Source organism: Manacus vitellinus, unplaced genomic scaffold, assembly GCF_001715985.3.
Source record: "Manacus vitellinus isolate BGI_N305 unplaced genomic scaffold, ASM171598v3 scaffold_9_pilon, whole genome shotgun sequence".
Taxonomy (NCBI): domain Eukaryota; kingdom Metazoa; phylum Chordata; class Aves; order Passeriformes; family Pipridae; genus Manacus; species Manacus vitellinus.
This window is the reverse complement of record NW_021940917.1, coordinates 7,700,494-7,725,421: the sequence shown is the minus strand read 5'-3', so window position 1 is coordinate 7,725,421 and position 24,928 is coordinate 7,700,494. Positions and strand designations below refer to the sequence as shown.

The window sequence follows — 24,928 nt, the reverse complement described above, 5'->3', positions numbered from 1 at the left end:
TGTTCTTTACTTGGGGAAAAAAAAAAAAGGGGAGTTGTAGAATAACTGTGGGCCAAGGAGATTGAAAGGTAAAATCCATGTAAACAACTCAAGATAGCTTACAGATACAGAAAACAAAGCAAACATTAGCTGCTTTTTGAAGCAGAACACTGTTAAATAACTTGCCATGAGAATTGAAATTCTTGTTCACATAATGTGATTTTTTACTGTTAGCCCTTATTTCTGCTTCTCTACTCTGATGAGTAGAGAACCTCATCCCTCACAGATGAGAACCTGGTCACAGACAGGGAAACTCAGGAACCATAATTTAGAATTTTGCAAGTATGGATTTGCCCCACAATAATCAAGTACATAATTCCTCATGAAGCTAAGAATCAATATTTGGGCTGTTTCCCAGTAGAGCCTAAGAGTACCTTATTCAACTCTTCTGAAATTCAAAGCTACTTCCTCTAACAGGGTATGTAGTAAATGTTAAAAAACTTGTACATGGTTCACCTCATCTTCATTGTAACTACACCATGTTCCACCCCACCCTACCATGATTCAACTTGTGGCCACCATCTGATGTCAAGACAAACAAATACTGTGCTGTTTTGAACAATTTTTACTCCAAGATTTGTTTCGGTTTTCAGCTAAGGTGACCACCCTGATCTGAGAGTCTTCTGTTCAGGGAAACTACTTCAGTCCCCCCTGACCAACATCCCACTAATCCTCTCCAGGAGAACAGGATTCCCACAAGAACCATTGTAGTGAGCTCCCAGCCTCGTAGTTCCCCTCTTTTATGTATCTTACTATTTCTTTTTATTTGTAGCTGAACTTCTGGTCATCTCAGCATGTGGGAAATAAAACCAATCCCCAAGCTCTGTCCTCCTCCTTTGATTCCCTCATGTTGCTTGAGTCAGTATCTCTCTTTTGCTCTTGCTCCCTTAATCTTATCCTAGGTGGCTCAAATCCTTTCCAGCAGTATGGTTTCATTCTTACTCCACATTCCCTTCTCTAGTTTTCTCTTGCCCCCACCCTTCCTATCTCCCAGTTTTCATTTCTCTTACTCTGCACCAGTCCTACTCAAGCACATCATTCCCCCTCCGCAGTACCAGCCCCACAGTTCTCTTGGTTTCAACGCTCCCAACTTAGTTTTTACAGCCATGTAGCCTCTCCTCCTCCAAGGGAAGTGTCCACTGGGACACGTCCAGATCACGTATTTTACTGCCTCCTGTTCCTCTTCTGCTTTTCCAAGCAGTTCACTTGCACTACTGATGTTCCCAATGCTGCCATGCAAACTAATCTGCTATAGATATAAAAACAATTTATTTAGGTAGGAAGGCTGCTACAGGATTGGACACTGGGATTGTTCTGGTAGCCTGAAGATGCTTATTGGATCTCTCTGACGTGTGACAGAAGTACAACTATGGTACCCTTTTCACTTGCCTCGCATTGCAGAATCAGGACAATGGTTATCCCTGAAGCTCTTTCTGCTGACTGAAAGGGTCTATATTCTGTCTCTTTGGGCTCAGCAGTGGTAAATGGCATAATTAAACTGTTTTCAGAAGTCTTCAGTTGTCTGTGTTTGGAAGTCCTTTAGAAAAATGAATGTGCCCTAACAACTGGCAAGCAGAAAGACATCCTGGTGTCTACTGAACTGGAAATGCACAAACTGACTGGCCAAAAATGCATCAGCTGCAAGGTTACTTCCTTCAATTCTGAACAAGCACTTCACGCATACAAAGTAAAGCACCACTACTAAATGAGAATGTTCAACATCACTCTAACAGTACACCACTGCTGCTTACTTTAAAGCCCAGTGTTTCGCCCTTTACACAGAACGGTTATGAAACTTGGTATTACTTCACACTAAGAGAGAAATATATATGAAAAAATCACCAGAGTGCAACTGTACAATTTTAATGTATTGCAAAGGCTTGTCTTTGGAAACAGGTTCTAATGCTACTCTTGCACACAGGTACACTTCCAAAAGACCGTGTTGAGTATCTCTTATTGACACACATCAATATGCCACACTCTTATTGAATTTCACATGAAGAAACTATTTCAGATGAGAACTCTTTGTTTGCCTAACAATGCACTGCAACTGTGTAAAAACTACTCAGAAGAATTATGAAATCCATTTAGTAAGGCCACACAACATTAGAAGTCCAGTATATTGAATAAAATAATTTTATTTTTATTTAATTCATTTGTTTTTTAAAAGAAAGTTTATGGAATCTGAAAGTTTATGATAAAAGGTAATTTTTAACTGAGACTTAATATGGGAGATTCTCTAGCCAAAATATGTCAAATAGTAAGATCATAAAGAACTCCAAGGTTCTGTGCTATACTGCATGATATGTAAACAGATTTTGAAAATATTTCCCCATTATATATTTTGACACAGTATGCACAAATTTAAAAAAATAAACTTGAAATGAAGTTTAAACGCCTCAAGGGATTTCCTAGAAGTAAAGCCATTTGAAAAGCCATTTACAGTCTGCGGTGACAAACTTCTATATAATCAAAATATCTCCTTTTTTCACAATGCAGAATAACCTGCTGAAGGCAACTCCCTACTGAAGTGATGCCAGCAACACAGATCTGATTGTATGACTCCAGCACTTAAAAGAGCACATTGGTTATACATGGCTTTTAACCCTGGGCTACAATTATGCTACCAGAACTAAATTCAAGTCTAAATCAGTCACATAAAGAAGTGTGTGTTGTCTGAACACTGTTTAAAGTCCGTGTTTTCCAGATCTGATGAAGGTGGTGAAGGCGCTCTGAGGTTCTTGTGCTTACATTCAGGGCAGGATGAACTTTGCAAATACCAGATTCTCCAATTAATGACAAACCACAGATCCCAAAGTAGGCATGTAAAGCATCTGAAAGAAGGACAGAAAAGGAAAAATAAAATTATTTCAGGCTGTAATAGCCAAATGTTCCTATATTCAAACACCCCTGAACAATTACATCCAAGGAAAACAAATAATCAGGTGCTATATTTTAAATCTGAGTTTTGACAGAAGGAATCAGTTTTTGTCCAAAGCAGAACCAGCATGAACTAGTGTCTAGTTTTGTTTTATAACTACTTGCACACTACTTTACTTTTTCTGAGTGCCATGGCCAAAGAATTTAAGCATCTGGAAACAACTCCAGTCCAGAAAACAAATATTTTTCATGAAAGCATTTTTGGTTGATAATTTTATGAACAGCTGAACTATTATGAAGTATTATGAACTACTGAAACACTAAAATTAGTGCCAGTAGCTGCCAATAGCAAGATTTAGAGGAATGAAAGAAGTAACTACTTTTCCTTGCTTCACTCCTTCCTGAGAGAATACCCTAAGGATAGGAATTCATGCAGCTTGATCAACTGCCACCATTTCTTGTTCTATGTTGCTCCTGCTGCCCACCTTACACCAAGCACTACAGCTTGCCAAATCTGCCTCCTCTGGGTAGCAGCAAGCTATCAGATTGGATTATCTGCCCATGGAATCATAGGCTAAAATGGAAAGAAGATGTGAACTTCATACACCCCTTGCAAATTCTCAACATATATTAATCTGTGGAGGTGTCAGTAAATTCATATTTGACTAAAACGACCACAGAATCATTTAGGAAAAGACCTCTAAGATCAGAGTCCAACCCTTAACCTAACACTGCCAAGTCCAGCACTAACTCATGTCCCTAAGTGCCAAATCAACACATCTTCTAAAAACCTCCAGGGATGGTGACTCCACCATTTCCCTGGGCAGCCTGTTCCAGTGCTTAACAACCCTTCTGGTGAAGAAACTGAACTATACCTCCCTCTTTCCATTTCAATCATGATATTCTCATTACATTTTGAGGGATTTTTTTCCTTTTTTTTTTTTTTGTTGAAGCAGACAACTTCCTTTATGCCTCTCAGATGTCGGACTGCTGCAATGTATTTCTAGCTTAGAACACACTCACCATAATATTTAAAAGTAATTTTACCTGGATGGCTATCTGGCCACTTGGCAAATCCACCAACAAGGCGATCTTGAGTTGACAGGATGTAATTTCGGTTTTTCTCAAAATTTGTATATTGGAATATATTCAAGAGCTGAAATTAGACCATAACAGTAATATAGTAAATCTTAGTATATTTTTAATACTAAAATGTAGCGCTTATTTTAGAGGTAAGCAGTGACAGCAGAGAAAGCAGTAATCTGGTAAACCTCTATTTCCTGCCTTTTTGCAAGATGAAAGATCTTTATAATCATCAGTGCATTTGTGTTAAATATCTAACTCTTTCAATAGAGAAAATGATGCTTAAAGAAATCAAAACAAGTCAATAACTATCCTGTAGCTGTTCTGCACACTACCTTCAATGTTGCTCCCACCCAGAAGGAATAGCAAGTGTCTACAGGTTTGTTGGGTCGTCCATGGTAGCCATTCTGTTGTCTCATTATACACCATCTTCTTATTCTGTTCAGTTCTTTTTCTGAAAAAACTTCTTCCAGTTTACCCATCAAACACAGCGATGCAATACCACAAAATGTAGAGCCACCTGTGAAAAGAGAATCTTGTATTTGCAATGCTTTGATACCCAGGTTTTCACCAAAGCCTGTATGATCTCAGACAGAACTTTAAGGTGTTAACAATTAAATCAATGGATTTTTAGGAGTATGAAAATGTTAAGTTTAAAATCCAAATAGATAGAACACTTTAGTTCAGCAGGTATGTCAAAGAGGAAAAAATGCCCTCAACCCAGCTCTTGCACAAATAAACCTGAAATAATTTTCTTAAAGCTGGTTTTTCTCTCAATGCTGTGCATTTCTTCATATGTAACTTAAAAAAGAAAGCTATTGGGATGCCAGCAATCAGAGAGAAGCAGAGATGCCAAAGCCAGTCTCAGATACAATCCCCCAGAGGACATAAACAGACAGAAGTGTCTGGTGAGCAGAAACTAAAAAAAAATTCATAGTTAATACTGTGAAAAGACTCTTGGACTCTCATGTTTGTAATACGTACAAATTGTGCTTCTAAGGAATTTTATACTGTCAAGGAAACTCCATGGTAAAATTTGGAATTAGAAGAGAAACTCATGTTCTTTGTTTCTGTAGCATGATCATCACTTTTTAAAGCCCATCTACACTTATTATGAGTTTATTCCTTGATATGATAAAATTAGAGGCTGGGAAGGACCATAAAAAAGCTGCTGACAGATGATCTGGGGCCCAAAGTTCCTCACACTATCCTGGTCCTGGAAGACCCCAGGAGCCCTAAGGTTATGTTCATTCTGATGCAAGAGAAGGCTGCTGCCGTAATGCTATCTGTTATCACTAGCACTCTACAGAAATTTAGTTAACCAATTGTTTTAATATGTAGGGATATAATTTAAGTTTTTCAGCTTTATCGATTCTGCAAGAAGAAAACAGATGAAATCCCATCAAAGCTCAATAATAAGGATAAAGATAGCAAACATTTGATAGAATCATAGAATCAACTCAGGTTGGAAAAGACCTCCAAGATCTTTGAGTCCAACCTTTGACCAATCCCCACCTAGTCCAATAGACCACAGCACTAGATTTAGTATCACTCATATAAAAGTCAATAGTTTCTCTGTCACAAGCAGACCACTACTTCAGGGCATAGAAACATTCTGCTAAAAAACAGCAGTCTCTTGGAGATTCCTATCTTCAGAACTACCAACTGTCCACAAAAACTAACTGCTGCTTCAAGATCTGAGCTGACAACAGATGCTGTGACTTATGAGAGAAAATGTTTCTAGATTTTACTAATAGCTACTGAAACTGGAGATCATCTGGTGCACTGCACAAAATCTCTTGCAGATAAAATCCACAGAGTAGCAATGGAACATGTGGAAAAAGTTTGATCTGTCAGCAAGAGATGAGAACCACAGCCAACACCTTTCAGTAAAACATTAATGAGGTATAATTAATGGAGTTAATATATTAAGAGCCCATCTGTTCTGATATTAGGCTGGAACTAAGGGAAGAAGATGTCATGTTCAGGGGCATGTTTTGGATTTGCTCCTCCTCATCCCACTTCCTCAAAATCAGAAAAGAAGGAAAGGTATATCCTGCACCTCTTACAGCATTTTCAATCCCAGTCTTAAAAACAGGTTTAGAACATTTTAACATTCTTACCATGAGATTCCAGTCCAGCTCCCTGGGCCAGGCCGTTATCATAAGACTGAAGAAAAAAAATCCCACACACCAGTTGGTTTAGTACCACATCACTTTCACAGACATTGTAATTTCTTAGTTTACTAGCAAAATTGTCATCAGACCATAAGCACCATTTAACCTGATTAAATTCTGGACCTCCAAAGGCTCTTGGCCCCAAGCAGTTAAAAAATCAGACTTATTTTAATGTAGGCAGCTTTTATGACTTCCATGGAATTAATTTTAGTTGTGACGTATGTTAAAAGTCTGAAAATGGGTAAACAAATCTTTGCCAAAAAGTAAAAGCATGTGATGCAGATAACCATTAAAGAAAAAGCCAAACCCATTTTTTTGTCCTTATAAAGAAAAAATGGGTACGTAATCAAAACAAAATTAAATGGATAATGTAATCTGTCTCTAACCCAAGAGCTGGCTAACATGCAAAAATTCAAGGTACTACTGTGTGTACAATACTCAAATCCAAGAAGTGCTTTAGTAAGAAGCAAATGTATCAGGCTTAAAAAAAAAAACAAGGGGGAGGGAACCAGAAGCAGTAAGACAAAATCTTTCCCTCATCCCCTCTATGGACTATGAATTTCTCATGTTTTCTCCAAAACACTCAACAGTGGCTAGTAGATACAGGACTCCTTGACAAACCACTAATGACTCCCACAGTCCTAGCCAAAGAATGGCTACAGGACCTATCATGCCTTTAGGAATTACCTAAGGATTGTTTTGTAGATCTGCTTTTAAAGCTGACATTGAGAACAAAAAAGGAAACAGAAGCAGACAAAGAAGTTAGATTAAAACTACATTGCTCAGTTTTTGAGTTGTTGTTGCAAGTTTAAGCAACTAAAAAGACTAACATCTGACACATACACTTCAAGCTGCAGCTTGACTTTCTAAAATCTGAACCAGTTAATTTTAAGCAATCCCCATGAATGTCTGAATGTTAAAGCACACGGTGTGACCTCTTAGGCACTGCCTTTTGAGAAAGCAATGCAAATGTTCTACCACACTCCACAGACCCATTAATTGCTATGCAAAGGCAAGGTGATTAGCAAAGCTATGCTGGCAAAGCTAATTACAAACAGCAATTGTAAGAGGAGGTGGTTTGCTTTAGTATGACAAAATAATTAGCTCCAGAAAAAAGCTGTTAAGAGTGTATCCCAGGCAGTCTACTATACTGGGCTGTTCAATTAGCTTGAAATTCTAATCGACAATAACTGACCTTTGGCTTAACTTATTTATTTACAGGCAGCAGCTGTTTTTCGGGGACTTGTGTGCATTAAAAAACTAGGGAAATACTTCTATTTCTTTGTCCTTCTGAAAGAAATCAAGAAGCTATGCAAAAGACGTTCTGGGTTACTGCAACATGAAAACTTCATAATTAAATACTATCCTCAGAAAACGTGTAAATCCAGTTGGGATTTGAAGCAAATCTTTGCTTCCAAGTCTGAAAGTTTCACAACCAGCTTAATTATATCAACAGACTAATATAACTGCATTTCAAGGAGACTCTATGATACTGGCACAAGCAGATGCTATACTTAAAGCTTCTTGCAATATCTCTACTTTAAAAAAAAACCCAAGTAATGTTGCAAAAAGCAGTATTATAGAGTCTCTAGAAGTAATGTAAAATTTCAGCATTTTAGTGTCTGTTGTGTTTTGATTAGTGATATACCTGACTTTTGAACATAAAAGACAAATATCAACCTGTACTGATAAAAATTGTGTGATGGAAATTCAACTATTTTAGTGACAATAAAACTGGTCTAGAATTATTTTTGTGATCAGCATTGCATAAACACTTTTTAGTCAAGCAATAACAATAAGGCTATCCATTCTGTATAAAGACTCAATTCTTTTTAAAATTTTAAATCTTACTTAATGTACCAATCTTCTGCTGTTCTTGATATGCCTAACTACACAAACATGCTCCCTCCTTCAGCTGTATTGAATTCTATCTGTCACAATTCTTATGCTGCATCATGGAAGGGAACAAATTTCCAAGAATAAGCTAGAAAATTCACAACCTTATTACAAAGATTACTGTGTTTAACCAGCCATGCTACTCTCAGTCCATATTAGTTGCAATTCACATGTATGCCAATCTGGAAAACTGGAAAAAGTTCTGTTAACTGTCATGTGCTTCATTTATGTGCAAATGATGACATACAATAGTAAATCAAAACCACACCTTTCTGTCAAAGCAGTTTACTACTGAGCAAGGCAATCTCTTTTGTTCTATAATTAATGAAAGTGACAAAACAAGGTGATACTGTAGCAAAACAGGAATAAGCATTTGCAATAGAGTCTATACCTATATGCACTGCATAGTTAGCTACACAACGAGTAACAAATGATATAATCTCAAATAGAATTTCCTTTGAATTGTTCTATACATAGGTTATTTTTAGCATCATCTACAAAATCTTAATGGGAGAAATCGAGCTTACATTTGTGGATGCCACATTTCAAATTCATTGTATTTATTTATGAGACACACTTTCAGAAATACTGTGTTCATATGAGAGGTAACTGAACTGGAATACATCTCAAGGAGAGTGGTGGAAAGAGATGAATGAAAGGAAGGAACAACCACTGCTGTGAAATGATTTTCACAATGAATGTCTGAATCCCTGAACGTCTGAGTCTTCTTCAGACACATCTTTAGCTCTAAGTGTGACTAAGCAGGAGGCAAAGGTTGTGTGTAGTTTCCTAGAAGTACCAGACACCTTGCAACTGAATTAATGCATTGAAATACTGTCTGACCAAGCAGTCCAAACCCAGAAAACACAGATGAAACTGGTGCACACGTGCATACCAACCCCAGAGTGAATTAACAGCACACCAATGGTTTTAAAAAAGTCCTACTGAACGAAGTGTATAGTCAACTTACCAATTCACAGTAAACCTGGACAAAAATACAGCATCTCATCACACATTTCTACATGCTAAGATTGTAGAACAGAACGCTGCTGATAGGATCTCTATAAGTTACTCTCTGAGCCAGCCAGGAAAAGACACAATCTTCGTTATAAGCCACAGTAGCTTCTCAACTTTGACCATGCCCAGACTCCGGTTTTACGTCACTGGTCAAATGAAGTATTAGTACAAGCCCTTCCAAGAAGTCATGCTCTGTTCAGGCTTCAATTATTTTAATTATTATTTAATTATTATTTTAACTGGTATCAATTATCCCAATAGGAACACAACAATTGGAATTTGCAGGTACAAGGATTAATGCTAAGTTCTAGAAGCAAAGCATAAATTTGGTTCAAGATCACTGTAGACAGTAAATCTCCAGTGCCATTTCAAAGCTCCAAACTTTCAAAGAATCTCCACTCGCCTGCTCTATTAATGGCCTTATATGATACTCTCTAGCTTTGTCTTAGAAAGCAAGAGTTGCTTCCTCCTCCCTTCATCTTTTCAGTGCTACTTATTTCTTTACATACCTCTGTCACACTGCACTTAACAATCTTATTTCCAGAATAAAGAGTCCTAGTATATTAAATGCTCCTTTTACAGAAGCTGGATCGTACTTTCACAGTTCAATTCAACTTTCTTCGTACCCTGTCCAGTTCCATCTTATCTTTTGGGACCAAAACTGCACTCAAATGCTCAAAATGCTAACTAACAGTCAGTGTGATGTACAGAACTACAAAATGAGGATTTTGCTCTTTCGTTTTCTGTTCTTAGTATTTGATTCTCCTATTCGATTTCTTCTAAGTTATTTGACTAAAGGCTAAACTCAGTAAACACAAAGGTCCAGAAAGGATCAGAGGAGGAAAAATCCTCCTGACCTAATCAGTAAAAGCTAGCACTCTGCCCTGGCTCCTCCCTCAGACTGTGAAAGGAGAATGGATAAATCACTGTCCCCAGGTGAAACCCACCAAGAGTATTCAGCAGGGATATTCTCACCCTGGGAACCTCTGCTACTGAGTTACCACCCACTGGGTAACGGGGCTCTTATGGGATGCAGGGGAAGAAAATTGCAGGATTATAAAAAAAAACCCACCAACTTATTATGGAGTATTCTCTGGGGAATGCAGGAGTGTGCATAATTTATTACAGAGTGTCTAGGGAAAGGATCAATGGTGAGAAAGGGAAGTATCAAAGCAGACTGAGGAAGAACAAGCAAAAGAAAACAGAGGTAAAAGGTGCTACTAGAGTGTGAACAGACTGCAGGTCCATATGCTCCTATGACTGAGCCCTGGCCTTGACCCCTTAGTCCGTCCAAGACCATGGCAGTGTGTCAGAAAGCTTCTTGTGAGGTACAGTAAAAGAAACTTAGGCATCCAACTACCTCCTTTAAAAATAAACAAGAAATAAAACCCAATTTGGTATGAAGCAGGAAATTAAGCCTTTTTTAGACTTGTTTCTCACATAAATTTTACAATCTCACTGCTGGCAGCAACTACTCATTTACAGTGGAAGCTGTACGTTGTTATAAATTTGGGTCTTTTTTGTGGACCGAAAGAGTTTACTACACCTTTACTCACATTCGAGGAACTGCAGTTTTCAAGCTTGCTCAGCTTCTTTAAACAAGATTTATTTTAATCTTGGAAAATGAAACTCAATTAAACTAATGAAATATCACAGGGGGAAAAAAAAGAAAAAACTCCTTTACTCCAACCAAATATGAAGACAGCACACAGATATAATCATGTGTATTTTCCTTCATTCCAAGTATGTAACAAATAAATAATGAAATGCATAATTGGAAACACTGATTAAGTATGAACTGATGTCAATAATTAGTTTTTCCTTTAAATCGGTGTATCTTTTAAAAATCAGGCCTACAGGTCAATGAAATGTGAGGATTTTATTGATACAGTGCTTTATATACTTTTTCTAAGTTACAGGAACATCAGGCCCCAGTTTTCAAAAACTTGCTTTAAATTTTTTAATGATTTTATATATTTTTAAAAGATTTAATTTGAAATGAACAAACATACCAAATAAAATTATCTTGATAGCACACCCATTACAATGAAAATATAAATGCAAAAAAACCAATGTACTTTGTCAATTTCGACTTGCTAAAGCAGGAAGAGGAAATAAAGGAATTACCATAATACATAAATTTGGAAAAAGAGATTTTTTAGCCATAATTAAGAAATAAAGCTATAAATGTTAAACTGTAGAAAGAAATAACATTTTGTGAATACTCACCATACTTCTTCTGATGTAGTCTATAGCTTTCTTCATATCCATGCCTGACCAGTTATCGAGCATGTAGCAGATACAGGAAGCACAGTACACAAACCTCATATCATTCTCACTTCCTTCCAGCACAGCACAGAAACTGAAAGAAACATTTCTGTCTTAGACACTGTGTCGCCTGTTACACCAGAAAATACGAAAAGCAGTTCATAGAATTGCACTGTGTTTCCTTTAAAGATTAGTTACTTCTATTTACAGTAGTCTCATAAATATTACCCAAAGCTATGCTAGATTTTGTTTTTAGAAGACGTGACTCTAAGCCAAGGAAAATGAATAGAACTACTAACATTTCAGGGCCTGGGTGACTATTTCTAGCAATGTAATGACACTGGGCTTTATTTATTCATTCATACTGTTTATAGTATATACTGATATATGAGTTAATATTTTGACATTTACTGTTTTGGGCAGGATTTTTTGCCTTCCTAGGAATCCTAATAGCTCACAAAGCTATCTTTCCTGATTTTATCTTCAGGATCAATTTCCAATGTATGTGTAAATGTAATTGCTAATACTAACACAAACGGTGAAAATAGCCTTCAATTCAGTTTTTCATTTCTTATGGTTATAACCTTTTCAAACTCCATGAACATTTTAAAATTATTGTATCTGGGTTATTTTGGCACAATCTCAGAAACTCTTAAAATGATGGATTCTATGATTGTGATACTTGTATAAGAAAATGGCCAGCAGGGCCATGACAGTGACCGCCTCGCTGTTCTCAGCACTGCTGAGGCTGCACCTCAAATCCCGTGTTCAGTTTTGGCCCCTCGCTACAAGAAAGACACTGAGGTGCTGGAGCGTGTCCAGAGAAGGGCAAGGGAGCTGGGGAAGGGTTGAGAGCACAAGTCTGATGACGAGCAGCTGAGGGAGCTTGCAGCAGTCAACCTGGAGAAAAGAACACTTGGGAGACTTATCACTCTCTACAACTACCTGAAAGGAGGTTGTGGCAAGGTGAGGGTTGGTCTCTTCTCCCAAGTGGGACAGAGGAAATGGCTACAAGTTGTATCAGGAAGGTTTAGATTGGGTATTTGGAAAAATTTCTTCACCGAAACAGGTTGCCCAGGGAAGTGAGGGAGTCACCATCCCTGGAGGTATTTAAAATACCAACAGATGTGGTGCTTAGGGACATGGTTTAGTGCTGGACTTGGCAGTGCTGGGTTAATGGTTGGACTTGATATTAGAAGTCCTTTCTAACCTAAATGATTCTATGATAAACAGAAGTAGGTAAAAAGTTGAATTACCTGTGACAATAAATAATCTTCAACTGTTTCTTGCTGCCTGACAAGCCTCTGGTTCAAAGAGCTAGTTAATATACTTTGATGACAACTATTTGCAAGAAGGCAGCACATGCACTGGCATGTGTTCTGTGACTGATATTGTTTCTAACAGAACAAAAAGATTATACAGCTACTTTCATAAAAAATGTGTTTCTTATGTTTCTTTCCACATGTGGCTTACTATTAACCATCCAGAGAGTTGCAGACCACAAAATATCTTTTACCTTCCATCCTCCAGCTGGAGAGCTCTCAGTCCTGTCAGTATGGCATCTTTATTTACTCGACTTAAATCATCTCCAAGAATAACCAGACATGATAGACCTGTGTAAGTCATTGCTATGTGCCCGCTATCATAGGGATGAGATATACCTGGACCCTAGAAAAAACAGGAAAAAAATAAAGATATTGAAACATCACAATGCCTTCTATTACAGTCAAGCTTTTTTTTTCCAATTAAGAGGTAAACAAATTTCTTTTCCCTTGACTCACTATGGTTAAACTGAAGGCATCCTGCTCAGCTTTCCTCATCAAATGAAGCTACTACTAAGCTCTGTTACCCTTGTAAACACTTGGTCAGAAGGAAGCTTTGGAAAAAGCTCTGCCACGAGTTATATTTATGCAACAGTTAAGCAAAAAGATGGGATGTCCTCAACTGTACCTAAGTTTATGCTGACACAACACTGGGCATTAGCTTCCTGGCAGCTGGGTAAGCACTGTTAAACAGCCAAACCTCTGGAGGTCCCCTCAGCAAAGATTTTACAACCTAATGATCTACAAGTACAAAGCAATATGAGAGATTATTAGTAATCTCTCTGTCAATTGAAGTAATACCAAATTAGCCACTCATCTGCTTTCATGTCTATTTTAATACAATAATCAGAGCTTAAACAAAGTATTTACATACCAAATAATCAGAGGAATATAGAATATACTGTGTTGAAGGGACACACAAGGATCATTGAATGGCAACTGAGAAGCTAAACTGAGAGTTAAGTGCTGACTAGTCACACAATACAAATCACAGAAATGGACAGGGGATTGATACTGCTGTGCTAAAACTATTATTTGTCTTTCTGGTATTTTACAGGCACATCTTGAACTGTATGACTTCATGAAAACAGACACTACATGTAACAAGATGCCTGTGGATACTTGGGATGGTTCAGTTTGGAGCAACTGGAAGACAACTATTTTAAACAGGATAAAAGCTATTTCAATACTGAGTAGCAGATACATTTTTAAATCATTATATTACTGGCATTACTGCCTAATCAGTTGCCATTTTTATTTTGCAAGTAATTCTAAAAAATTCTAAATAAAAACCAGTATAAAACTGAATTTAATATTATGTTATGTGTAGTTGGTATTTTCCAGGAAAGTCATGCTTACTTCCAAAGCCAAAAAGCTTTGTTTCTAATAGGAAACCGGAAGAAAAATAATTACCCACTAGACAGCAAGGGACTGCTCTCACACTAGGGAATCAAACACAGTTGGGAAAGCGAGGCTGATGCCAGCTCAGCTGATGCTAAGAAAAAAACTAAGGAGCAGTTAACTGAGGGTGAGATAAGGGAAGGGTTTAATTTGTGCCAAGGCGTAGATGTTACAGGACGCGCACCGGCTGTGCCTGAGATGTTACATTTTATAATACTGCTTCACCAACCCAAGTTTTGCCCACCCTGTAGCCTTTGCTCTGGTCCGCCCCAGGCCCACCCCCTGGGAATTAGAGTCTAGGGTGTATATCAGGACCCCCTCTTCATCATTCTCATCATCCTCAGAGCACAAAGGGTACACGGTCAGTCAAGAACAACAGTTCTTGACTCTGTTCTGTTGTTCAGGCCAAGATATGAATGTTCTCTAAAACAGCATAGGCCTTGCCTTGACAAGAGACTAAACATTTCTACTGAATTCAGGGGTAGGATTGATATAGGGAGCATGGAATGGGGTAGGAGGGTTGAGGTATGTGTAAACTAAAGGGTGCTAAAGGGTGAGGAATACAATATAGCTGCTTCTAAAATCTACTCCTACTATAATTACATAAAAAGCTTATAAAAATTAGCAAAGTAAAAAAAAAACCTAAAAGGGTCTTAAGGCATCAAGGCAGAAAATGAGGTGAAATGACTGCAGCAGTACTGAAAAAGCTATGGAACAGAGAAAAACAAGAGACTTAAGTGCTGAGAGCTGCATCTTTTCTCCTTCATTTCTGCTCCTGGACCCTGTGATGACAAGGGGGACAAATCTCAGCAGCTCCCACTCCATTCCCTGTGCTGCCAGTGCCCACATTGCTGTCTCCTGTCCTGCACATCCCCCAGTCACACACACACAACCACAGAGTGGCAGAGGCTGCAGGAGCTCTGGTGTTTGTCTGGTCCAACCTCCTGTTCAAGTATTGTCACCTACATCTGGGCACCCAGGCATCCAGATGGCTTCTGAACACCTCCAAGAATGGATATTCCACCAGCTCCCTGGGCAACCTTGCTAATGCCTGATCACCCTCACAGTGACACTGTTTCTGGATGTTTAGAGGAAGCTTCCTGTATTCTAGTGTGTGCCTGTCACTGGGCACCACTGGAAAGAGCCTGGCTCCATCCTCCTTGCACCCTTCCTTCAGGTATTTCTACACATTCATGAGAAACCCCCAGACCTTCTCTTCTCCAGGCTAAACAGTCCCAGCTCTCTCACCCTTTCCTCCTAGGAGGGGTGCACCAGTTCCAGACAGACTTCCCCATGGAGTACCCCACAAATGGAGAACAGCTGTGCCCTTAAACAGCTTAGAAAAAAACTACTGCAGTAATGAAATGCATTTTTCTATCTTGAGTGGATGACAGGCTCTAATCCCAGAAGGAACAAGTTGGCCTACCATAGCAATTTTAGGGTTTTTAAATCAAACAGTACCAAAAAATTTTTTTTCAGAATACCTTCACCTTAAAAATTTTATTGTAAGCAGCTTCACCTATTTCAAATCTAAAATTCTGCTCCAAACATACAGACATATAGGGTGATACAAATTTGCCAACACCTAGAACTATTTAGTTCAATTAAACTGATTTACTTTTAAGCAAAGCAAGTCTCTATTCTAAAAAGCCAAATTTGAACCGGTTCTTTCCCTAAAAGGATTCTCAACGTCCCAGTTCTGCCCCTAAAGTTTCTCACAGTTTTTGTCAAATGAAATAAATGACACACACTAGGCAGTAAAAATCCCTGGAAAGGTTATCAGATATTAGGACCAACTGCTTACAAAATGTCCCAGCAGTTCCCATCAGCAACTACGAAGAAAATTAAGCTTCCAAACATCTACGTAATTTAAGTTAAAAGTAGAATCAGAGGAGCACTTGATTTCTTCCTCCTTGGACTAACCTAGAGCAAGGGAAATGCAGAAGATGCCTCTGCTGATTTCAAACAAATACAACTGAGCCTGCGAATCAACATTAACTGTTCACCATGGCTGTTCACACACTTTTATAGGTAGTTCATCTCCAAATAAATACTGACATCAGGAATAACTGAACAGTAATATGTACAATGAAAGTTTGCCTTTACATTTGAATATATTATTTCCACAGGAAGACTACACTCACTGAGCAAGGAAGGTTTACAGAAGTATATTGAGACTTGCTTTTTAAAACCATATTTATAAAAAGTCTACTCAAATGTTCTAACTAAAAGAAATATGCCTGACTATTCAGGAAATTTTCTAAGACATCTACAGTTGTCAAACAACGTTCTCCTCTAAATGACAATCTTTTCACAGTGTCTACATAAAGTAACTGAAAATCACTAGATATTTTTATTCTACTTTTCTATATACATGCTAATTTTACATTGCTTTTAAAGCCTTAGTAGCCAACAAATATGTTTAAACAACTGAGCCCTTACTTTTTAGCGAACTCTTTATTTTAGCATTTCTTTTACACCACTAGTTGCTGCAGCAAAAATAGGCTGCAGACAAAGTGTTATAAGCACATATACTGTATGCTCACAAAACACACCACCATTCCTCCTCTAGCAAATTGCATCAATCACGACAGCACCTGAACAACGTATGAATTCTATCTGTACTTGTTTCCTATGCAAATATTTCAAAATGTAGCAGTAGCACACTGCTTTTCCAGACAGAGGTTTTCAGAAACACCTGAGCCGTGTAAAATTTTTCAAGTCTGGTATTTTTAATAAAGAACACAAATAATACTGGTATGACACATATAAAGCAAACAGTAGTGTCTGCTGCCTGTACATGCAATCGTGAAGTCCACAGCTACATTAGTATTGTCACTCACTTCTGTCCTTGAATACCAAACAAATCCTTAAGCAGAAAAGACTGCTAGGATAGATGGGTTGTAATGTTGTTTTGTGGGAAATCAGGGAGATGGTGTCAGCGTTCAAGAACAGCTACTTGTAAGTCACAAAACTGCCTTTGGTACTAATAGTTTTCTCTTATCACAGGATTATCATGTGGCAAGTAATTAAATTCTTTATATGATAAATCGGTATACTGCTAGGTATCTTGATAAGTAATTACTGAAAAAGCCAGGGGACACTACAGAGGGTCCAACATACTGGTACGCATCCAATGTCTTGACAACTCTGGGTTAGGTCCAAAAATCCTAACAAATACAGTCAATATTTCCATAAAATCAAATTAAACACAGGAGGATCAGCACGAAGTATGAGATCATACAGGAATTACTGTATGACATACTCATAGAGGCCAACATGATGTTTCAGATGTGTAATTACTGTAGGATTTTTGAAAGTTTGGAGAGCCTAGCAGATCCTTTGTTCACCACACATGATTTTAGAAAAAATTAAAACAGTATTCACCATAAGAATAATATACTCTTAAACTTTTAAGTCTACTAGAATGCACTTTATCTTCTAGGTTCCATGTAATTATTGCAAGATCACTGTAATACTACTTATAAAATTTTATGTTGTATCTACACACACCTATATATACTTCACACACTTATGCAACAGAACACAGAGCCCACATAATAGGATGTTTTTGAGGGGACAACAGTCAGGACAATTGGATGTTTCAGACAAAAAAAACCCCTCCAAAACCAAAAACCCAAATTTTCCATAAAATTGAAAATTCCTAAAATTTGTAGTAACTGGTCCTGTGACAATTTGGTACCACAAAACAGGACTAGAATGGATTCCCCAAATGCAAAAAATTACAGCAGATCTCAAAGGTTTCATGAGATAACTGCCAATATGTCTAAAATTTGCATGGGTGGGAGGAAGTGTTGCTAGACTGCCTCTGCTACGAAGAACAAAGTAATTCAGAGATTGCGTAGAAATCGTATCGAAGACAGCATAGTCAAAGCACATGATCAGGTTTGGTAAAAATAAGTTAACTTTTAAGTTCTGAATTATGAACAAAAAATACTTTTAGTTAAATCTACCTATTTCTGCCTCATAGACGCTGCTGACTGAAGTGACAGCCGCAACTAAGCAAACTGTCAGCCTAAATACCAAAACCAGCAGTTGCCAGCAGCTCAGATTCATAGGCCAAGAACACAGATAAACAGAATGAAGTTATTTTAAATGGTAGAAGTTACATCTCAAAAACTAGCAACAACAAACCTGTTAAACTGCAGAGGAGTGTGTTAAACACTTGAACAACCAGAAATACACTTGATCCAGTATAGTTATGTTTGCATGAAGGAATAACGCAACGGGAGTGGGTCTGGAGGGTAGTGTTGAGAGATAGCAGTTGTTTAGCATAAATTAAGTTTTAAGTAGAATGTGTCATACAGAGCTATAATACTGTGATTTATGATGTTGTTTGCTTACCTTTACTTGCTTAGCATGAGTAGTTGGATAAAGCCTCAGGCAGCAAGCTTTGAAACTACACCTTTGAAACTACACAGATATGCTTTGAAACTACACAGATATGCTTTGAAACTACACAGATATGCTTTCAGCTGACACAATGTTAATTTTCATAGAAATTTTCATAGTAGCTGGTACAGTGTTTTGGTTTTTTTATGACAACAATATCGATAACACACTGCTGGTTTGGTTGTTGCTAAGTAATGTTTATCCTGTGTCTAGGTCTTTTTCAGTTTCCCATGCTCTGCCAGGGAGCAGGTGCACTAAAAACACAAATGAGGAGACTACAACCATCAATTGCAGAAGCTGCAACTCAACAAGAGCAGCCTGTCTGCATGGACAAAATAAGAACCCAAAAAGGTGTTATAAGATCCCAGACCAAAAACTACCATCAGACCAAGGGGTGCATGCAAGGTAGGTGAAGGATGAATCAGAGGCAGATGCATAAGTTGTAAGGGTATAATTGCCCATGGATTTCATTGTTCTGGGTCCCTTTCTGGAGGTACCCATCTTGAGCTGACCTGTTGCTGTACCACTCTCTTAAAGTATTTAATTTTTATAAATCTAATGGCTGAGACTCTGCTATAGGAAACCCAGGGTTCAGCCTGAAGACAGAAGCACATCTGAGAGTTCATGTGTGTGTGAGCAAGAAGTCGAAAGGGGCACCCATCAGCTCCCTGGGGCTGCCCACTGCGGAAGGACTCCAGTACTGGCACCTAAAGTCTTGGGTGGAGTGTGTGTGTGGCTCCTTGAATGGTGCAAGAATGCTCAAGCAGTGTCTTCTCCTTTAACAGGAAGAGCAAGGACTGCTAATGGGGAAGTTCATCTGGAGTGCACTGTCTGGCTCAGTTTCATTTAAAAGGAGCCCAGTCTTGCTCGTTTGGAGCAAGCACAAGAAATTGCTTTTATAAAGTGCTCTCTACCGATCTGAGCTAACGCACTGACACACACATACTCTGAGAAGACAACAAAAGGGGATATGGTCAGGGTGTGTCCTCTATACATTTGTGGTAATTAGTTTGTAAGTCTCACAGGAAACAAATTTACTTGGATCTCAGAGACAGAGTAATAAGTTCTAGTTCTATTGGCATTACCATCATGGTCTCCATAATCTGAACCTTCCCACCAAAAGATGCAAGGTGAGGGGAAGCTTTTAAAAATGGTTCAGTGACACAGCAGTGTTCCCTACCATATTATTTAGAACTGCTAATTAAACATAACTCATGGTCACCAGAAATTCCTGCCAACTATTTGCAGAGAGAACTACGAAATTCTCTTTGCTGTAAAAGCATGGGAAAGATCTCTTCAAACACTAATAAACATACACCTGCACAAGCAGAGTCCCACTTTCAAAAAACTTTCTTCTCACACCTGGCACTGCTGTTCCAAGAAAGGATTCTTTTACGCAGTGTGCAAGGAGCCAATCCACACATAGAGTTAATTGCTTTTGACATGTCTGCACAGAGATGGGTGTTGGATGGTAAATCTACAAAACCAGCACACCTGGTTACAGCCAAGAAGCATAATTATACTTTCAAAATACATAAGTATTCACTAATCTAATTTCTAAATAAATGTGTACATAATAGCTATTGGACAATCTTTTGCCTGCTTTGATTTAAAGGTACAGTGTATTTTAAGTTTATTGCAGATGTTCAGTGGGTAGCTGTCTTCACTTGGAGATGGGTAGCCTAAGCTGTAGAGGTATGGTTTTCACATTACAATGACTGAAATTCATCTAAAGTGCATGATTTCAGCTGATTTAGCCAATTTGAGTAAAACTTACAGTCCAGTGGTGAACACAGTACCTAGACTCTAATTTGAGATGCCTGTGCTATGGTAATCTCTTTACTTGTTTCAAAACTATTCTGCAAGACCTTGCAATTTCTCATTTTGTAGGATCACAGAATGTCCTGGGTTGGAAGGGACCTTAAAGATCATCTAGCTGCAATTCCATGCCATGGGCAGCAACACTTTTCACTAGGCCGGGTTGCTCTGAATCCCCAAAAATAAAATACAGAGATGTTTGCTTAAAATAAAAGAAATACGCAATACAGAGATGCTTTGACCCAGACTTACCTGAGTCTTTATAGTATTTATTGTTATCTCCTGTTTATTTTTATATTCTATTTATTGTTGTCTTTTATTTGAGTCACTCTGCAAAATAGTTTCTTAAACTATTCATCTTTCATCAGTATCAGTGTTACAGCCTTGAGAAAATACAATGTTGTGTCAGGAACACAAAAGAAATCTTTTGTCCCCCAAGTGAAAGCATATGTTATTTACCACAATCTTACAAAGAAGTTTCAGGTATTGGCTTTCAATCTAGCCCTAAAATTGATTTATAACATTTTAAAGAGATTGAAAATATCTAAGCCCACCTGAAACTCCGAGGAGACTGTTCACCCCTAAACTTAAAAAGCTAGTTCAAATCAGAGAGACTGCAGAACTTGGAGCCATTTCAAAAAATAATTATTTTCTAATTCTAAAGGAAATTATGTTTTAAATGTGGTGACAGAACAGTCACACTAATGCTTCCTTTACAGTTAAGACTGTTATGGTTCGTAAAGGCTGTATGCTAAGCTGGTGAAGTGGATATGCTTTTGTTTTATTTTTGCTACTGTTCCAAAGAACTGCAAAGACATTACTATCAAACATTAAAAGGGTAACAGCTAAAAAAACACACACCACAAACTAAACCCCAATGAGCTATCCTTGCAACATTTAGTAAAGTTGGGTATTCTAACATTTGACTTGACTTTTTTCCTATTATTTTGAAGCATCCCTAGTGACAGAATAGATTTGGCTACCTCTGGTATGGCACTTTTTCAGAGTTCAAGAATGAAATCACTCTAGCGGCACGTAATAAATTTTATCAAACATCAGTGTAAATCCAAAACACAGGCTTTTTCATAAATTATTTTTCAAGACAGATTTCATAGAATGTTTTTAAATGATGAATAAAGAATAATGACAAGACCGTAAACATATCTCCAAGTCATGGCAGTGATTTCCAAGTTTTTTTTTCTGACTTATTTCAGAACATTTCAGAGCAACAGTGCTGGAAATGCTTTAAACCTTTGCATGCCAATAAATCAAGAAGATGTAATCCTTCTACTGCAGATACAATGAAAAAAGTACTGCAGTGTTTGAATAAAAAGCACATCCATGGGCAAACAGTTTTCTAGAAATAATGACCTTATAGCTTATTTCCACAGGTTACATGGTTCCACCCCTTTTTTCGTTCTGCAGATTGGCTAACACATTCCAAGACACTGATGGACTGCAACACATTTCCTATAAAGAGAATATTTAAGTATGAAGCACATACTATTGGTGGTTGATAGTTAAATTAAAACACCAGAAAGTGCTGGGAAGGGAAAACAACGCTTTGCCAATCTTACAGACTTTTTGTCTTCAGGGTCCATTATAAGATCTCAGAACCAAATCCAGAATCAAATCTTCTAGCTTTATACACTGACTTAATGTACTACACCACATGGCAGTGACCCAAACCTTCTAGGAAACATGAGACTGTTATATTTTTGTTATCTCAGTTTGCTAAAATTATGTCTTTATCCATTATATAGTGCTGTTATGCCACGATATAAGTATGACAACCTCAACCTTCTTTAGGTGACTGTTATGAAAGGTAATCATCTTTCTTCTGAGTAAACTCAGTCTTTTCCTTATACAACTATATTGAAATTATCTACTATTATTTTGCATCTAAACTTTATTTTTAACAAGTTATATCAGTAAGTCACCACTACAGATCCCAAATCAATTTAGGTTTTAAGCAGAATTTTCTCCTTGTTTCCTTCAAGCTCAGTGGGTGGTTGGATTGCCATGGAAGTAAATTCCAGCTGAAACTTGCTACTATGGTGAGATCTCACTGCAGACATCACCTGTAGTGTGTAACAGGATAAATACCAAACCAAACCAAGAGACAAATTACCTTGCCTGTCACATGCTGCCAAGTGCTCAACATAGACATGTAAAATACTGCCTTCACAATTATTTTCAGCTTATTATAAAGTGTAACTTCTGAGTATTACTGCTATAAGTACTTTGCTGATTTGCCATGCAAAGAGGCATACGCAGTTATTACTCCAATGTAGATTAACATTTCCACAAGCTAGTCAGAAGCATAAAGTTACTCTCAAACACAAGACAGAACTACTTATGTTTTCTCAGTTCTTTTTGCTCACTGGCCTCTACTTTCCACATCCAACTACATAAAACCTTCTGCAACACTTTTAGCAGCCTCTGCTAACCTCCTTTCTCTCTTTTATTAAGGGCACTTTCTTTTCATATACAAGTTTAACTCTCTTGAACCTCAGTTTCCTGGGCTTCAAAGCATTGTCTCTTAAGGGATGAACAGAGCTTTGCCTATGTGTGAGTGGGTATCAGGTGCAATCAAACACATGTGATTCAACACAGGAAGGGGAATACCAGTTGCAGAAAGTGATATCAGAAGAAACAGAGAACCCCAGTCTAATAATATGTGGCTACATGGCTGGTGACACTGTCAAAATTTTGGGGTCTTTTTTGACAATGGGATGGCCTACATGGCATGATGCATATTGGCATCAGATAGGATCTACTTTCTAAAAGATGTAGGACAGTTAGGGGGATCCACTGATAGAGCTTTAAAGTAGACCTGAGACCTCCACAACACCCTTCTCTCTTAATTAAGCTATGGATTTGATGGGTGGACTGTTCAGTGGATAAGGAATTGGTTGGATGATCACATCCAGAGGGTAGTGGTCAATGGCTCAAAGTCCCAGTTGGCATCAGCGACAAGTGGTGCCCTCAGGGGTCTGTACTGGGACCAGGGTTACTTAATAGTTTCATTAATGACACAGACAGAGGCATCGAGTGCACCTGTTGCAAATCTGCAGATGACACCAAGCTGAGTGGTGCTGTTGACACTTCTGAAAGACAGAATGCCATCCAGAGGGACCTGGACCAGCTCAAGAAGGGGATTCTCATAAGGTTTAACAAGACTAAGTGCAAGGTGCTGCATCTGGGTTGGGGCAATCTCAGACTGGGAGGATACAGTGGGAGTAAAAGTCATCGACAGCAGACCTGCCAAGAAGGACTTGGGGGTGCTGGTGAAGGAAAGGCTGGACATGAGACAACAATGTGTGCCTGCAGCTCAGAAAGCCAGCTGTATCCTGGGCTGCATCAAAAGCAGCATGGGCAGGAGTGGGAGGGAGGGGATTCTGTCCCTCTATTCCAGTCTGGTGAGACCCCACCCAGAGTGCTGCATCCAGTTCTGAGGTCCCCAGCACAAGAAGGATGTGGCAAGATGAGAGCAGGGCCAGGAAGATGATTAGAGGGAGCACCTCTTCTATGAGGAAAGGCTGAGAGAGTTGTGGCTGGTCAGCCTGGGAAAGAGAAGGTTTAAAGATGACCTAACTGTGGCCTTCCAGTACCTGAAAGGAGTCTATGAGAAAGATGGAGAGGGACTTTCTACAAGGGCATGTAGTGACAGGACAAGTGGGAATGGCTTCAAACTGAAAGTAGGTTTAGATTAGGTATTAGGAATAAATTCCTCACTGTGAGGGTGGTGAACAGGTTATCCAGGGCAGTTGTGGATTCCCCATCCCTGGAATTGTTCAAGGCCAAGTTGGATGAGGTCCTGAGCAATCTGGTCTAGTGGAAGGTGTCCCTGTCTGTGGTGAGAGATTGGAGCGAGATGATCTTAAGGGTCCTTCCAGCCCAAACCATTTTATGATACCAAAGAACAGCATGTTCTGCACCACTTAATATGGGGCTGTTCTGCCCTTCTCTGCCATGTGACAGTTCTTGAGCTAGAGAAGTTTCCCTAAGTTAGCAAAAGACCAGAGAAAGAAAAACTGCACTGAGACAAGCCACAATTTGTATGCCAATTTCTTCACTGATCTGGAAACTCAAGTCCTAGGTATCATTTGAGCATGTTTCTTATGTATGTTTTTTAAAAGCTCTACAAACGTTTTAGTGTATTAACAGTGCAAAAATCTCTGCCTTCCAGATATTCTGTAATTGTGAAGTTTATATTATAAAAAAGACACAAGATCATTTATTGCCTAATTGAAAATATTACACACACACACACACACACACACACACACATTCTTAACTGACCTTGGAGGGATTGAATGGCATCCCTAAATATGAAGAGCCTCTGAATCCACAGCGATGCAAGTTTGATCCTGGAAAAGATTAAAACAACACTCAACTAACTTGTTTAGTTAAAACACTCATTATAAACCATAATCCTCTACTGATATCAAGACCCACTAGTCCAACACTATTCATAATATAACTAGAGTTTGCATGTGTCTCTCAGTTTTTGACCTTAGTTTGTTATCCATGATTAATTAAAAAAAAACAAAACAAAGAAAACTACAAGCAAACCTAATCCTGCTGTAATGACAAAGCATAAAGCACACA

At 38.3% G+C, this 24,928-nt stretch overlaps 1 protein-coding gene across 1 annotated transcript in view; it reads right to left on the bottom strand.

Annotated features, from left to right (window-relative positions):
- Window positions 1-1,724: 1,724 nt before the first annotated feature.
- The window catches only part of PGGT1B (protein geranylgeranyltransferase type I subunit beta), a 36,908-nt gene continuing 13,704 nt past the window's right edge, over window positions 1,725-24,928 (bottom strand). The window contains 8 exon segments of the mRNA XM_029965397.1: window positions 1,725-2,736; window positions 2,739-2,873; window positions 3,967-4,075; window positions 4,338-4,522; window positions 6,126-6,171; window positions 11,322-11,454; window positions 12,877-13,028; window positions 24,620-24,687. Coding sequence (XP_029821257.1) covers window positions 2,693-2,736; window positions 2,739-2,873; window positions 3,967-4,075; window positions 4,338-4,522; window positions 6,126-6,171; window positions 11,322-11,454; window positions 12,877-13,028; window positions 24,620-24,687 — 872 coding nt within the window. The 3' untranslated portion in view covers window positions 1,725-2,692.